Source organism: Anabrus simplex, chromosome 3 (genome assembly GCF_040414725.1).
Source record: "Anabrus simplex isolate iqAnaSimp1 chromosome 3, ASM4041472v1, whole genome shotgun sequence".
In the NCBI taxonomy this organism is placed as follows: Eukaryota; Metazoa; Arthropoda; class Insecta; order Orthoptera; family Tettigoniidae; genus Anabrus; species Anabrus simplex.
Genome location: NC_090267.1, coordinates 485,327,379 through 485,343,951, shown reverse-complemented (window position 1 = coordinate 485,343,951; position 16,573 = coordinate 485,327,379). Strand labels below are relative to the sequence as shown.

At 38.9% G+C, this 16,573-nt stretch overlaps 1 protein-coding gene across 1 annotated transcript in view; it reads right to left on the bottom strand.

Annotated features, from left to right (window-relative positions):
• Window positions 1–3,740: 3,740 nt before the first annotated feature.
• The window catches only part of LOC136866547 (heart- and neural crest derivatives-expressed protein 2), a 90,563-nt gene continuing 77,730 nt past the window's right edge, over window positions 3,741–16,573 (bottom strand). Inside the window, exon 3 of the mRNA XM_067143615.2 lies at window positions 3,741–6,743. Coding sequence (XP_066999716.1) covers window positions 6,630–6,743 — 114 coding nt within the window. The 3' untranslated portion in view covers window positions 3,741–6,629. The remainder of the gene's footprint in view (window positions 6,744–16,573) is intronic.

Sequence of the window (16,573 nt, the reverse complement as noted above, 5' to 3'; positions counted from 1 at the left end):
TAATCTACCTTTAATTCCATAGTCCCCCAGTATAGTGAACACCTTTTCCCTTGGTAGTCTGTCATATGCTTTCTCTAGATCTACGAAACATAAACACAACTGCCTATTCCTCTCGTAGCATGTTTCAGTTACCTGGCGCATACTGAAAATCTGATCCTGACAGCCGCTCTGTTGTCTGAAACCACACTGGTTTTCATCCAACTTCCTCTCAACGACTGATCGCACCCTCCCTTCCAAGATGTAGTCACATGTAGTCACTACAAAATTTGGTCAAGGACACCACTCTTTTTTCACATTCCTGGAGGTGATAGCGATCACAACGATTCTTGCGCAGCCGACACATACAATCCTCCTGCGGTTCATGATGTTTCGTATTGTCACATATTCTGTGATGGAAGCCATGTGTCATCACATGCCGTAGCTCATAATTTGGTTGTTTCCGATCTTGAGTCATCATGGCATCCATGGTATAAAACGTGCTCCATATTTCCTTTTTCTTTGAATAAAGTTCTTGTAGAGCACTGTTGTAGGCAGGTGTAGAATGTAGAATTTTCTATGAAAATAACATGGGTGTTAAATCTATTGCCCGGAAAGGTCCTAATCGCTTACAAATTGAATTTCCGCATGCTGTACAAGCGAATGCCTTTTTACGACATCCAATCCTTGCAAGTATTAAGGCTAAAGCTTATATTCCCAGCTCCGACGTCTTGCGAGTGGGTATAATTCGTGGGGTAGACAAGGCCTATCTGATGCTGAAATTCTTAAAAATCTAAAATCACGGGCGCCAGTTAAATCTACGGAAAGATTGAATCATAAAGTTATTCAATAAAACCGTATTGATTATTTGCCTACGAGATCAATTAAAGTTGTCTCCCGTACGAAAAACTTACCCCATCAGGGCTCATTGTATCGCGTGCATTTGGACGTACAACCGTTCATATTTGCACCAATTATTTGCAGGAAATGTCAACGCTACGTCTCACCGACAAAAATTGTAAAGCCATGGCGCCTGGATGCGGACACCCCACAGCCGTGTTCTGAAAACTTTCGCAAATGCACACATTGTCAAGGGGCCCATTCAACTGGATCATCACACTTCCCAGCGCAAAAGCATCAAATTCTTGTAAAGAAACTTATAAGTACAGAAAACGTAACTTTTATGAAAGCTAGCTCTAAAATTCAACCCTAAGTTTTTTTTTATCCAGACCAGAAACCCCAACACTTTCCACCTCTTACTAGAGAGACGCCTCCCTTGCCTGTGGAAAACCTGCGCAAACGCAAATGTACGCAAGTAGTTGTGCAAGACCCCAGACCTACTTCCCCAGCTGGATACGATAGAGAGGGATACCTTAATCTCCTCAGGGTACAATCCATGCCTACATATCACCCCAATTTTCCTTCCGCCTCATTGCACACCCTCAGTTAAACCCAATCTCTTCACGTCTGGAACACGAGAGATGCCCAGTAATGACCCTTTCTCTACAGCGGTTACTAATTTGCAGCGCCAATGGGCCCAGTTACAAAATTATCTTCATAAAAAAGATAATAATAATAATTATTATTATCTTCTTTCTTTCTTAATCCGTTTACCCTCCAGGGTTGACTTTGCCCTCGGACTCAGCGAAGGATCCCACCTCTACCACCTCAAGGGCAGTGTCCTGGAGCTTCAGACTGTGGGTTGAGAGATACAACTGGAGAATAGGACCAGTACATCGCCTAGGCGGCATCACTTGTCATGCTGAACAGGGACCTTGTAGGGGTATGGGAAGATTGGAAGGGATAGACAAGGAAGAGGAAGGGAGCGGCCGTGGCCCTAAGTTAGGTACCATCTCGGCATTTGCCTGGAGGAGAAGTGAGAAACCACGGAAAACCACTTCAAGGATGGCTGACGTGGGAATTGAACCCCCTCTACTCAGTTGACTACCCGATGCTGAGTGGACCAGGTTCGAGTCTTCGTACCACTTTTAAAATTTCGTGCCAGAGCCTGGAATTGAACCCGGGTCTCCAGCGGTGGCCTCTAATCTCACTAACCACTACATCAGAGTGGCGGAAATAATAATAATAATAATAATAATAATAATAATAATAATAATAATAATAATAATAATAATAATAATAATAATAATGCTGGTAAGTTGAAGAGAATGGGGAGATCGTGATCGACCTGAGTATTACAACTAAGGTCTGAAATGTTGCCTCAGACTGTTTTTGGCTGTGCCTGTTTTTGGTCCCCGAGAGGCATTTTATTTCCCTCTCTTCCTCGTCCGGGCAAGTCCGGCGAGAACCCCCTACCCACTAGACCTGGGATACTCCAGATAGGGGAGCAGGTAAAGCCCCACAAGAAGCAATCCAGTCCGTATAAAAACTTCATGAAATAGCAGCCAAAGCGGGCCACCAATTTTAATTTGAAAAGACCCAGTATATGGAAGGAACTATATCACGATTCAATAATCAACCGTTAATCACCAAATTAGGAAAAATCTTGGAAGTAGATAGTCTAGGCGAAATTTTTGAAGCAGCAAAAATGAAATGAAATGGCATATGGCTTTTAGTGCCGGGAGTGTCCGAGGACATGTTCGGCTCGCCAGGTGCAGGTCTTTCGATTTGACACCAGTAGGTGACCTGCGCGTCGTGATGAGGATGAAACGATGATGAAGACGACACATACACCCAGCCCCAGTGCCAGCGAAATTAACCAATGATGGTTAAAATTCCCGACTCTGCCGGGAACCAAACCCGGGACCCCTGTGACCAAAGGCCTGCACGCTAACCATTTAGCCATGGAGCCGGACACCAGCAGAGGTAAATTAGGAATCATACATATAATTGCTAAACTGTAAATACTTTACAGAATCACCTGGAACAGGTACAATAACAAGATCTATACCTAAAATGTAGAATTCGAATAGGACTATGTCCTTAGTTGTACGAACATTAAGTTACTACTGACCTGTATAGATACATTTCTCATCCAGTGAGTTGGCCGTGCGGTTAGGGGCGTACAGCTGTGAGCTTGCATTCGGGAGGTATTGGCATCTCTGAAGATGGTTTTGATGGTTTTCTGTGGTTTCCTATTTTCACGCCAGGCCCTAATTAAGGCCAACGCCGGCTTCTTCCCACTCCTAGCCCTTCCCTGTCCCATCGTCGCCATAAAACCCATCAGTGTCGGTGCGACGTAAAGCAACTCAATGTTGAAGACATCCTAGGCATATGAGCTACGAATATAATAATGTATGAGAATAGCGTGAGTCAATGCAGAATTTCACTTAAGTCCTTATAACTACATTCGGTGTGGACATTATTAAAAGAATGCCTGAGGGCATTGAACCAAGGAAGGTATTACAGAAAGAATTATGTAAATAAGTTAATTTGGCTAGCATTTGAATGAAAAACAGTGGGTAAAGAAACAAGCGATTTCAGGCGGTTTTTCCGGGACTGCATTTAGCTGGAAGTGATTTTCGAATTTTTTTTTAGTTTGGTAGAGCTATCCAAGACTCACAATTTGAAAACTTTGCCCTTAAACTTTCGGCACAATTGAAGAAATTGCTTAATAATACATTTTTCGTATTATGGGGACCTCTACTTTGTTAAGAAATATTTTCAACATTAGGAGAAAAAGGAGGATACATTTCTGTTCAGTAGAATGTTGAAGGAGCAGCTTTTAAGGATATTTTGGTTTCTGGTGTGGTAGGCACAAATAAAACACAACCAAGACAAAAATCTATTTTTTGATACAGTAATTGTATTTTTTATTTTTTCAAGAAATATACTACAAGAGTTTCAGAAATACTTCCATCAATAAAATAATTAATTCAGGTTATATATACAGATATGTACATTTAAAAGTTTGGAAAAGACGATTTATTGTAAAGTTCAGAGTAAGAAAGAGAGAAGACAGAAAGGACTGAAGAGGATGAAATTCCTAGACGTTAAAAGGGTTCCCTTAAACATCGTAAATAATTAAATCAGAAGCTTCAAAAATAACAGTGAAGAGATAAAAATGATACAGTCAGATAAGAACATTTCTACTCAAAGCTTGAACTCTCTTCAGTATATTTCAAATGTCTCTGTGAAGCAAATTACGTCCAATTTCCATGATTCTGAGTTAATGCGGTAATATCATCATCTGGTTAAACTGAGGTCTATCATGGAACTCATTCACGACGAACTGCAGTTCATTCCCGCAAGTCTCTTTTAATTTATCACTGGAAAAATGATTTTTAGACACTAATAGGTTGAAATGCAAACGTATTTAAACAAGGCGCAAGTATATTCTAACCCGCACAATGGCTCTGCTCTGAGACTCAGAACCCCTAAAATTTATGCAACTCGCCTACATAAGTGTAGGGCGGCTAGATGGTACTTTCGCCTTGTTCAAATGACTTTACATTCTAATCCACTAGTCCTCTCCCTATTAACCACCTTGTCCACTACTTTCTCGCCTTTATTTTCTCTCTAAGAACACGGTGAGTGTAATTTTCACACTAATGCAAATTATCTTCTGTTCTCTTGACTAGAATATAACAATTATGGTATAATTATTGTACATTAGATAACAGAAAAGAAAATTGCACGATTCAACACTTCACTCTATGATACAGAATGTTTTTCTTAGTTGGGATATAATATTTAAAGAATTTCACTACGGTGATTTAAACCTCACTCCAGGTCAGTTCTAATTACACGTGAACATTACTCACTAAAATGACCAAGTATCGGTTTTGTTGTCGGTGAAAAAACCCAAAAAACAATTTGAACCTCAGTAACACAATGCTGTTCCTCTCATGATCCGCACAAGGGGCGAAATCCACAGCATAAAGGCCACCACACACAGAAAGCCAAGCTGCGCTAACCTAAGCCATGCCAAGCTAAATTTTATAGATCGACAATGAGGCGATTTTCATAACTGTATCTGGCTTCGCGCATACGCACAATCACTTTTGTCCCCGGAATCTAGCAAACAGTCGCTAAATGTGGGTGGCTTTCGTGAATTACCTCAATACATCACCTATTATATTGCTTAATATTTTCTGGGCTTCTTTAATATCATGGAAGACAGATAAAAGGATAAAAGATATTGAAGATATACAAAAATATACTTGTCCGTCAAATTATTAAAGAGATATAACAACTGTTGACAAGAGATACAGTAAATGAAACTCTGGAAATTTCACAACAAAAAGTTTCTATCTAAAAATCTTAAAATAAGGCACTACACTACATTGGTGAAACCGGAATGCCTATATGCAAGTGAATTCATGGTACTAAACTATATATTAGATAAACTTCAGGTAGCAGAAAGGAGAATCATGAGAAAAATCTAAAGCCCTGTGAAAACAACAGAAATATGGAAATTCAGATCTAATGACGAAATACACAGGAACATAGAAAACATAACAGAAACCATAAGAAAAAGAAGATTGCAATTTTTTGAACATATTTACAAAATGGACAATTCCAGCTTAACAAACAGCACCTTTGGGACAAAAAGGCAACAAAGCTGGATTCGAGAAGTAAAGAAAGCTTTAGAAGCAAATAGTATAAGAGAAGAAGAGACTATGGAGAGAGAGACTTTTAGAAAGAGGGTAGTAAGTATGGAAGGATTCCAAGGAAGATTGAACTAGAAGCTTGGTGCAAAGTGGTCCGAGGACAGAAAGAAACAGCATAGTGAAAGGATGAAAGAATATTGCAAGATACGGAAGAGAAAAAAACAAAGTATAAAAAATTGAATTGAAATTGGCACGTGGACCTTAGCAGGCCTCACCGGAAATAATAATAATAATAATAATAATAATAATAATAATAATAATAATAATAATAATAATAATAATAATAATAATAATAATGATAATGATAATGATAATGATAATGATAATAATAATAATAATAATAATAAGAAGAAGAAGAAGAAGAAGAAGAAACTGTGGAATTGATTTACGAATCATTTATTGCTTTTACATACATTTTTACCCTGCACTCTATAATTTCGGGCGTAGAGCTAACCACTCTACCCCATCAAGTGCCGAGGTTATCGATAGTGGGAGCCTTTACCTTCCACCCCTCCAAGGGCCTTCATGGCCTGTACGGAGATGACTTTGCTCTGCTTACTCTATAATTTGGGTACTACATATTCAGTTTTATCTTAATAGAGAGTAGTTCATGAAGCTGTTCCTGATTTAGACGAAAGTGATTTTTAATTCTTCATCACTTCCACGGAATGCTTGAATGAAAAAGTGGAGTTTCTTTCTCTTTTTTCGTCTTCGACAACGGCGACCAATAAAAAAGCCTCCTCTACAATTAATCCGCCATGTTTAAACGGCTGCCTATCATAGTTTAACTTAACTTTTTATTCGTGACGTAGCACAACATAATTTGGCATTACTTTGCTTAGCGTAGCTTAATGTAACTTAACTTAGCTTTCTGTGTGCGGCGGCCTGAAACGGTGACGGGTTCAAAGCAACATACGCAAAATATTCCTTATAATAAGTGGGAGGGAAGTTTGAAAAAGTAATCTAAATAATAATGTTGGTAGGCCTATACAAGTATACAGACGAGCCACACGGAAATTCGGGAGAAAGTCAGTCGGGGCTGTTTCTAATGATATCTTGCTCTAAGAAGTGAGGGGATCACTACAGCTGCTCTTGCTTCAGCTCCAGAGCCCATACATGCTGTGGCCATCCAGTTCTGCCTTTGCTCTTCCTGTTGCCATCACCGCCCTGCTGACTGCATTCCGTCCCGGCGATCTGCAACAAAGTTTAATATTAGTTTCGAGACTAGAAAGTGAGACGGGTTTAGGTTAGAATGCAATCTTGCTAAAGCTACTAACGAAAGCCCGGACAACGGTTCTGTTATGAGATTTGCATAACCAGTAGGGGCCCAGACTGTTGGAACCCCTGGATGTTATGTTACTCTCACTACATTACGGAACAGCGCACCAGCCAAATTAATTTGCATTTTAACCTAAACATTCGGACTGTAAACATGAGATATACAGCGGGAGGATTAAACATGGCTGAACTGCACTGTCAAATCGAATCCGCTGATGCCCTGGTCCACAACTCCAACATATTTTCAAATGCGGGAGTTTTTCTACTTTGAAATATTAAATGAATCCTGAACATGAAATCAATAGAATGCTAAGAGTTTTTCACACATCCTCAGGGAAATATGGGCTAAGAATAAATACCATAGAAGACAAAATCCTTGGTGATCGACAGAAATAAACGACCAACTCTAGCTGACATAATTTAAAATTGTACAGCCTTGGAGCAAGTCACGGAATTGTGTTACTTGCAAAGTATAACTCTTCAAAATAAATGCGTACCAGAAATCAAGTAAAGAATAGTGACAGCCAGGGCTGGGATTTTTATATTAATACATTTTTCATTACATACAATTAAATTGTTTTTAATCTTTCAGTTGGAGTGATTTGAAACATATTTGATTTTCCATATTTCCAGCTTTAGTGCATGTTTCTTTACATATTTGTGAAAAACTCACAAATATTTACTTGATTTAACGACCCATTTTAAATATCTGCCATATTTTATGGTTTCAAAGTTATTCTTGCCACAAAATTATTTATCATTTATTTTATTGCCATCAATAATAATTTAAAGGTGGATTCTAGTTCAGTATTTCTACGAAATATGGAAAGAAAGTTCTACTCTATGCGTATTATTTTCTTTGTAGCTGCCTTTGGCCTCCTCACTCAATCCACTTAAACCTATATCAAATAGCTTATACTCGTGTTCTGTGACTAATGTTCATTTATTTACCTTTAGTGACTTTCACGTGTACTTCCTTCCACAAGCATTAAAATTGGACACAAACAAGATATCCTTTACATCATTTTTCACAACTTTTATTTTTTAAATTGTCCATATTTTGAAAATATTTAACACCTTACTTCCTATTTTTAAATGTTCCGCGGGCATTAGTGATGAATGGGATGCCTAATCGCTGGTTTACAAAGGAGAGCTACAACCTGCTACTGTAGACATCGGATGTGAAACAAATAGCGGCCATTTTACTACACACGTTCTTTAACAGGGTGCTTTTGTAAAAACGCAAAAGATGCAGAAATTATACTTTACTATAGATAGATTTACTTATCATCAACAGGTTATTTGCCCAATTATAGATGATTCAATAAGACTATATATACAGGAAAATACACCTTAAATAAATAACACTAATTTTCTGAAATAGTAACCAAATTTAAACTAAACCTAGATACATTTATATATATTTACAACACCTTAAATAAAAAATAAAAATGAATCTCCTTAAATAATTGTCATGATTAAACTACTTCTAGAGCCATTTACATACACATATTTTACAGAGAGGGCCTTACAATAATGAGGTCGTTAGGGACGTCTGATTTTAGAGGGGGGTGAGTGAAAAACGTCCACTGATTTAGCCACCTCATTCAGTGACTTTAGCGCCCTCAGTAGCCATGAGATTGCCCGAGCCACAATTCTCACTTTAGGCAGATGGAAAGTATGCATTTGCCTACTATTGCGACGAGGAACATGTAATGGTACCAACTCCAATAATGCTGAGCAATCCACTCTATTCGTCAGGAAGAAAGAGGGCATTGGCACATCTGTGGCGGTAGTTCAATGTCCTCATACTCATAGTCTCACAAAAAGACTCGTAATCGGACGAAGAGGGAGAAATACCCAACCCTTTGCAGCTGATCCATTTCATGAACCTTATTTGGACTCTTTCCAAGTTTTGTTTTAAATACCACTGAGAAGGTAGCCACACCTCGCAACTGTATTCTAATGATGACCTGATTAGAGTGCAAAACCAAGTCATTAATGTTTACAAAGACAGATATTCCAGTTTACCAATGAATTGCTTGTATGTGCCTTGTACGATCCATTATCTATCAATTCCAACTCTGTTCGATGAAATACGAGGGTAGAAGGCAGGCGGCTATTTGGAAAACTCCTGCGTTCTTCGGCTGCATACCGATCAGATTCCTCATCAGTTAAAATTATGTATGTGTATTCTCTGTTGCTGAACTGAACAGCCATTGTAAATACGTAGACAGCAAATTTAGTGCTACTGTACCAAATCCCAGTCTATTACTGACCGTTCGAAAACGAGGCTAACTAACGCAAGGGGGCGCATCAGACGGGTGGCGTTGAGGAATATGGAGCGAGCGGCTGTTATCTTTTCGTATTGTGACGTAACGTGCCTACAGGCAGTAATGCGCCTGTGAAGATCGGATGTTAGGCATCCCATTCATCGTTAGTGCATGCGGGACACTTATAAGTAGAAAGTACGACGCTGAGGAGCCACCTCGTATTTACCCATTGTTATTATAGCGACCGAGAGCGAAACAAGAAGGATTTGTTACTAAATGAACACATCAGTTTGGAGACAAGAAAGTCGTTCCTCAACAACTTTGTTTGGAGTTTGCTGAAGTACGGATGTGAAACCTGGACTCCAGAAAAATTTGAGAATTAAAACTAGTGGTGGCGGAAATGTGATTCTAGAGAATGAGCAGAACCTGTCGGGAGGGAAGAAAGTCAAATCACCTCGTTTTGCAAAAGAAAGATAGTGGGTTCGAATCACACTGTCGGCAGCCCTGAAGATGGTTTTCCGTGGTTTCCCATTTTCACACCAGGCAAATGCTGGGGCTGTACCTTATTTAAGGTCACGGCCGCTTCCTTCCAACTCCTAGGCCTTTCCCATCCCATCGTCGCCATAAGACCTATCTGTGTCGGTGCGACGTAAAGCAACTAGCAAAAAAAAAAAAAAAAAAAAAAATCAACACTTCTAGCACTTCAGGCAAGCAACTCAATGCCGAAAACATCCCAGGGGTATGAGCTATGAATTTTAGGTAAATAAAATTTAATACAGTATGAACATATATTCTTTATTGATTCCTAAAGATTACAATCCTTTTCTTAATCATCGATATCCGGTCGATTTCATTACCAGTTGCCCTTTCCTACCACTACGAGCGCTAATGTGAGTCAGTGGAAACTTTCATTTAAGCACCACTACGGGCGCTAATGTGAGCCAATGCATTGTTTCACTTAAGCACCACTACGAGCGCTAATGTGAATCAATGGAGAGTTTCATTTAAGCACCACTACGAGCGCTAATGTGAGTCAATGGAGAGTTTCACTGAAGCACCACTACGAGCGCTAATGTGAGCCAATGCATTGTTTCACTTTAGCACCACTACGAACGCTAATGTGAGTCAGTGGAGAGTTTCATTTAAGCACCACTACGGGCGCTAATGTGAGCCAATGCATTGTTTCACTTAAGCACCACTACGAGCGCTAATGTGAGTCAATGGAGAGTTTCACTTAAGCACCACTACGAGCGCTAATGTGAGTCAATGAAGAGTTTCACTTAAGCCCTTATATATATAGCCGGGCTGAGTAGCTCAGATGGTTGAAGAGCTGTCCTTCTGACCCAAACTTGGCAGGTTCGATCCTGGCTCAGTCCGGTGGTATTTGAAGGTGCTCAAATACGTCGGCTTCGTGTCGGTAGATTTACTGGAAGTGAAAGAACTCCTGTGGGACTAAATTCCGGCTCCTTGGCGTCTCCGAAAACCGTAAAAAATAGTTAGTGGGACGTAAAGTAAATAACATTTTTATTATTATTTAAGCCCTTATAACAAAATTCGATGCGGACATTTTTCAAAAATAAAAAAAAGACAGACTATTGAACCCAGGAACACGTTACGGAAGGAATTATGTAAATTTCTCTGGGATTTGAATAAGAAATAAAACGACTAAAGAAAAAGCATTTTAGGTTGTTTTTCGAAAGTGCATTTAGGCCGAAAGTGATTTTTCGATTTTTTTTTAGTTTGATAGAGCTATCGAAGATTCACAATTTGAAACTTTTTCGGGTCCTTTATCTCTTCAACTTTCTGCACAATTGAGGAAATTGCTTAATTTTGCATTTTTCGTAGTATGGGGGAGACAACTTTTATTGAAGGTACTTGGAATACCTGGGTGCGTAGATCTTAGTATTTACTGCCCGAATATTCAGTTTTATAAATAAAGCCGTGTTTTAATAATCATTAATTTCATATCTAGGCTGAACCAATGCATTAATATCTTAGAAGAGATTTTAATAAGTTTTGAAGAATAAACATAGCAGGGTTCTAGAACGAATTATGGTTCGTCGGCTCGTGAAGAGCTCTGTGCACTGCACATTCTTCAACCGCGTACCATCCACTTGTCCGTCTCCGAGGTGCAGGACTCCATAAAACTGTCAATTAAGAAGCCAATATGTACATTTGCCGACCCTGAACTACCGAACATGAGCGCTGTTTACTTTGGGCCCGCCACTAATAAGCAGAGCTCTCAATATTAACCAATTAGTAATGAACACACAAAGAGGCGCCAGAACAGCCCGAATCTCTTAGACAAATAAAGATCGGTCCAGAATACTCTGGAAATTAATCTCTAAGAAATGCTTTCAATGAAACCATTAAGTCGAGTCCGTTAGCTACCAAATATAGCGTCCTTCAAATAATATACGAGGTTACAGCGAGCAGAGTGGCCACGGCTTTTGCGTTGCTTTACAGCTCTGCATTCGGGAGGTGGTGCGTCGACTGTTCTGAAAATAGCCTTCCGTGGTTTTCGATTCTCCTACCTAAGGTGAATGCTGGGACAGTTCCATGGACGCTCCTTTCTCACCTTCTCCCAGTGTTGCCAGGTCTCCCGAAATTCTAGGAGCTCTCTAGATTTTTTTTTTTTGCAACACACCAGAAAAACCGAAAATACAAACAAATATCCAGAAATATTTTCTAATCCAAATTTAAGGAAAATAACAAGAATGAATAATGATTAATGATTCAAGATTCAGCCAACGGCCGTAGCCGTGTTGAAACACCGGATCCCGTGAGATCTCCGAAGTTAAGCAACACTGGGCGTGGTCAGGAGTTGGATGGGTTGCCACGCGCTGTTGGTGGGGGTAAGGAAATGGAGGAGCGGGAAGGAACTGGCCACCCTACCGCACGTAAACTCCGGCTCAGGAACACCTCTGCGGAGGTTCGGACCTGCCTTCGGGCAGAACAACCCTTACCTTACCTATTCATGATTCAGTGGAACCTCTATATCTCTAATAACTTCGGAAGTTAAATTTTATTTCGAGTTATCGAAATTTCGAGATATAGACAACACCATTTTTGAGCATGTATAGCACTCAATTGAATCTAAGTATCTACGGGCTTATATTGAATACACTATTTTAATAGTATTTAAAATATACAAGCAAACTCCAATTTACATCACTTTAGTTACAACACTTATTAAAGTACCGTTTTAGAAGACAGGATACAGTAGTGAAACAAGAAACATACCTCGGTTAACACCTTTGGAAAAAAAAATCCGATAATCTCTTCTGTTTGTTAGTGTTAACCTTTCCTCCCTTCACGTTGGAACCTCTCGTCAATATCACGCAGCAGAGATTCGTAAATGGCATCCGCGACTCCGGGGGTTTATTTCGTACGTAAACGGTAATTAATTCACACCCGAGTAAAAGCGAGGCTTTGCCGATTTTCCGATCACTAGCAGTTTTAGTTTTTATGTTCCCCTCATTTTAGCTCCCAGCATCAGTGCAAACCTTCCTTTACTTGTTAACTGTTCCTCACAAACCACAAATGCCGTATTGCACAGTTAACGTTGCACAAAATTCGAGTTACAGAGCATTTTTCGTTTCAAGGGAGGAAACTTTTGCTTCGAGAATTTCGTGTAATAGAGAAATAAATACACATGAGGAATAGGACCAACGGCCGGGAAATTTAAGTTACTACGAGATACTGAAAATTCGAATAATGGAGGTTCGATTGTATATTTGTACCTAAAAACTCTTTCCTCGTCTCACTGCGTGACGTTTTATCGATAATATCACTCGTTAGGTACTTCCCCGCATTCACTTTAGGCTCGAATTAGGTTATCTCTACCCTCTTATTGAACTCAAAACTCACGTTTGACTGCATCATTTGAAGGGGAATCCCCGACCCGCAGGCATACAGATCTGCATCATGCTACGACTTCAAAACTGGCACACAATTTTCTACGCCTAATGAATAACTATATCTACAGGAAAAGTGGGGAGAAGAAGAAGCATAGTGTGGCCAGAGAGCATGGGTGAGTGAAATTGTATATTATCTCATAATAACTTCAAATGACTATTGCATTCTTTAACTTAGTTGTATTATAATATTTCAGTGCCCAAAAAACTACCGAAATTTTCATTAAAACTCCAGAAATTTTTACGTACAAACTATCGATATGTCATTTGTAAATCTGGCAACACTGCTCCATCCTCTATGAGACCCGCCCTACCCAATCAGAGTAACATTTTACACGTAGTAGTACTGCGTATGAAAGGATATCGCACTCTTCCGTTGTACCCAGTGTTGCCACCTTAGCGTATTTTCCGCTAAATTTGGCGGAGAAATATAAATCATTTAGCGGACAGCAGAAGTTTTGGCGGAAATCTAGATTTATTATAGCGGAATTTAGTGTTTTATCCATTTTACGTTCTTTTTTAATTTGTTCTCCAGTCTATCTCCGAGCTATTCCGTATTTCTTGTCAGGAGCTAGCAGTCACGTGAGGAAAACATGTTATTTGGATTTGATGTTATAAGATCATGGCATCATAAACTTCTAAATGCGTGGGGAAAGGGTACTTATCTCTTTGTTGACGAATGACGACAGGGACAGGTAATAAAACTGTGAGAGAGTAGCATTTATATTTATGTATGAAGAAAGACCGTTTAATGAACTGGCCTGTTCTGTGTGTGGCCCTTGAGGTAGGGGATTCACCTAGTTTGCACCCGGCACTAAAACGCCCACAAGTTTTAGCTCGCCGGCTCACAGATCAGGTGAGTGCAGGCATTTACTTTTATTGTTATTATTATTATTATTATTATTATTATTATTATTATTATTATTATTATTGCCTATTCTATTGCTCATTATTTGATATAGGATTTCTTGGCGGAATTTTAGCGGATTTTAAGTAGTACAGTACCGGTCAAATGTTTACGACCACATAAAGAAATCACGAAATGTCATCTAGAACCTAAAATTGTGCCGCTAGACCTCTGTAATTTTCTTTCTGATATCTCACATCTAATAGAATATATGTCGCCTAATTTCATTGAGTTAGTTCAAGTACTGTAGAAGTTATGAATTTTTAACTCTTGGAAGGTCACAACAAAAAATCAAAAATTTTGGTAATATAATGTACTGAATACTCTAACTGGTTACAAGTATCACCAACAAGATATTTCTGTAGACTTAGCAATAGGTGGGGGCCATTTTAGTATAAATATAAAAATTCCGAAAATATGCGGCACCGGTTTTTTTTCGTGTTTTATTTTTTTGAACCTGGGCCAAAATTGTTGATTTTTCTTTGCCTTTTTCATGTATGGCCCAAGGTCTCAGTGTGAGCTATCGGCGTCAAACTTATCTTCCCTGATAGTTTCATTTGCACTCTGTGGATGGCATCCAAGAATACGTTTCTGATGCCTATAGCTCACACTGAGACCTATGACAAGAACAAGGAAAAATTGACTATTTTAGCACTGGTTTGAAAAAAAAGTAAACCCACAAAAATGGGTGCCGCATTTTTTCGGAATTTTCATATTTATACTAAAATGACCCCCAACTATTGCTAAGTCTCTAAAAGAATCTTGGTGGTGATACTTGAAACCAATTAGAGGATACAATACATAATATTTCCAAAAATGTTGACTTTCTGATGTGACCAAAATTGTATAACTTATACAATACTTGGCGTAAATCACTGAAATCGGGCGATGTATATCATATTAGATGCAAGAGCTCAGGAAAAAAGATACAGAGGTCTAGTAGCAAAATTGTAGGTTCTAGATGAAACTTCATGATTTTTCAATGTGGTCCTAAACTTTTGACCGGTACTGTATTTAGCGGATCTTGAAAATATAAATTGGCAACACTGGTTGTACCCCCCTCTTAGTAACTCTTACGACATGCAGGGGTACCTTCAGACTCCACCCACAGTGGAGATAAAGAGTTCCTCATGAGCAGTGCAGTGTCTATCAAAAGGTGCTGTTTCCATTTCACAAGAATTTTTAGTGTCCTCCACGTGCGTTGCAATAGTTGAATACTATCGTATGCCATGAGACCAGGAAGATGTAAATCTTTAAATCTTTTATTATACGTTCCCTTGCGTTTATGCACCACCAGACGGAATAAATCAGCAAGCAGACAAAGAAAGAATTACAAAATTACGAAAATCATACAACATCGTTTGCAACAGATACATAAAAACAAATCTATATCCCAAAACGCAAAATCACGACACTACAACACAGTTGTCAAAGCAGAAGCCCTTTATGCATAAAGTTCTCTGATAATTGGTGGCAGATCACTAATAAAAAACGTCGAAAAACAAGAGAGGAAAATCCTCAGGAAAATTCTAGGACCTAAATGCGAAAATGGTATTTCCATGAAAAGGAAATCACAGGAAATTTATCAAGTAGCAGAAAAAATCTCAGACACCATTACAAAAAGAAGATTAAGATTCTATGATCACCTGATCGTGATGGATAACTATAGTGCTAACAAAGAAAATACTAAATCTCGCAGTATCTGTAAAAAAAAGTCACATCAACTGACTTACAGAAATAAACAAAGAAAGATCTTCAGGAAACTGGTATAAATGAAGAAATCTTGCAAGGCAAAGAAAAATACAGAAATCTCATAAACAAATACAAATTTGTTGATCAGCCTAAAAGACAAGCTACAGGATGGACGGAAGAAGCACAGCGAAAGGATGAAGAGATTTTGGCAAGACAAGGAGAAACGTTGTGCTGAATAAATTCACACACGCTCCTAAGTTGGGCATAATGAATTAAAAAAAGGTAATAATATAACCTCCTGTGGGTGGGGGACGCAGACGAAGAATACACCGAAGATATCCCTTCCCTGTCGTAAGAGGCGACTAAAAGGGGCGACCAAGGGATGATTGAAATAGAACCATGCAACAACTACTTGTGATTAGTAACAAAGACCGGTTCACTGTGGGTTTCCAGTACTTGTGATTAGTACCACCATATGCGGAACACCACAGGCTTACGTTGTATGTCATTAATACCATTATATGAGAAACAACACGGGCTTACGTCGTATGTCATTAATACCATTATATGAGAAACACCACGGGCTTACGTTGTATGTCATTAATACCATTATATGAGAAACAACACAGGCTTACGTTGTATGTCATTAATGCCATTATATGAGAAACAACACGGGCTTACGTTGTATGTCATTAATGCCATTATATGAGAAACAACACGGGCTTACGTCGTATGTCATTAATACCATTATATGAGAAACACCACAGGCTTACGTTGTATGTCATTAATACCATTATATGAGAAACAACACAGGCTTACGTTGTATGTCATTAATGCCATTATATGAGAAACAACACGGGCTTACGTTGTATGTCATTAATGCCATTATATGAGAAACAACACGGGCTTACGTTGTATGTCATTAATACCATTATATGAGAAACAACACGGGCTTAC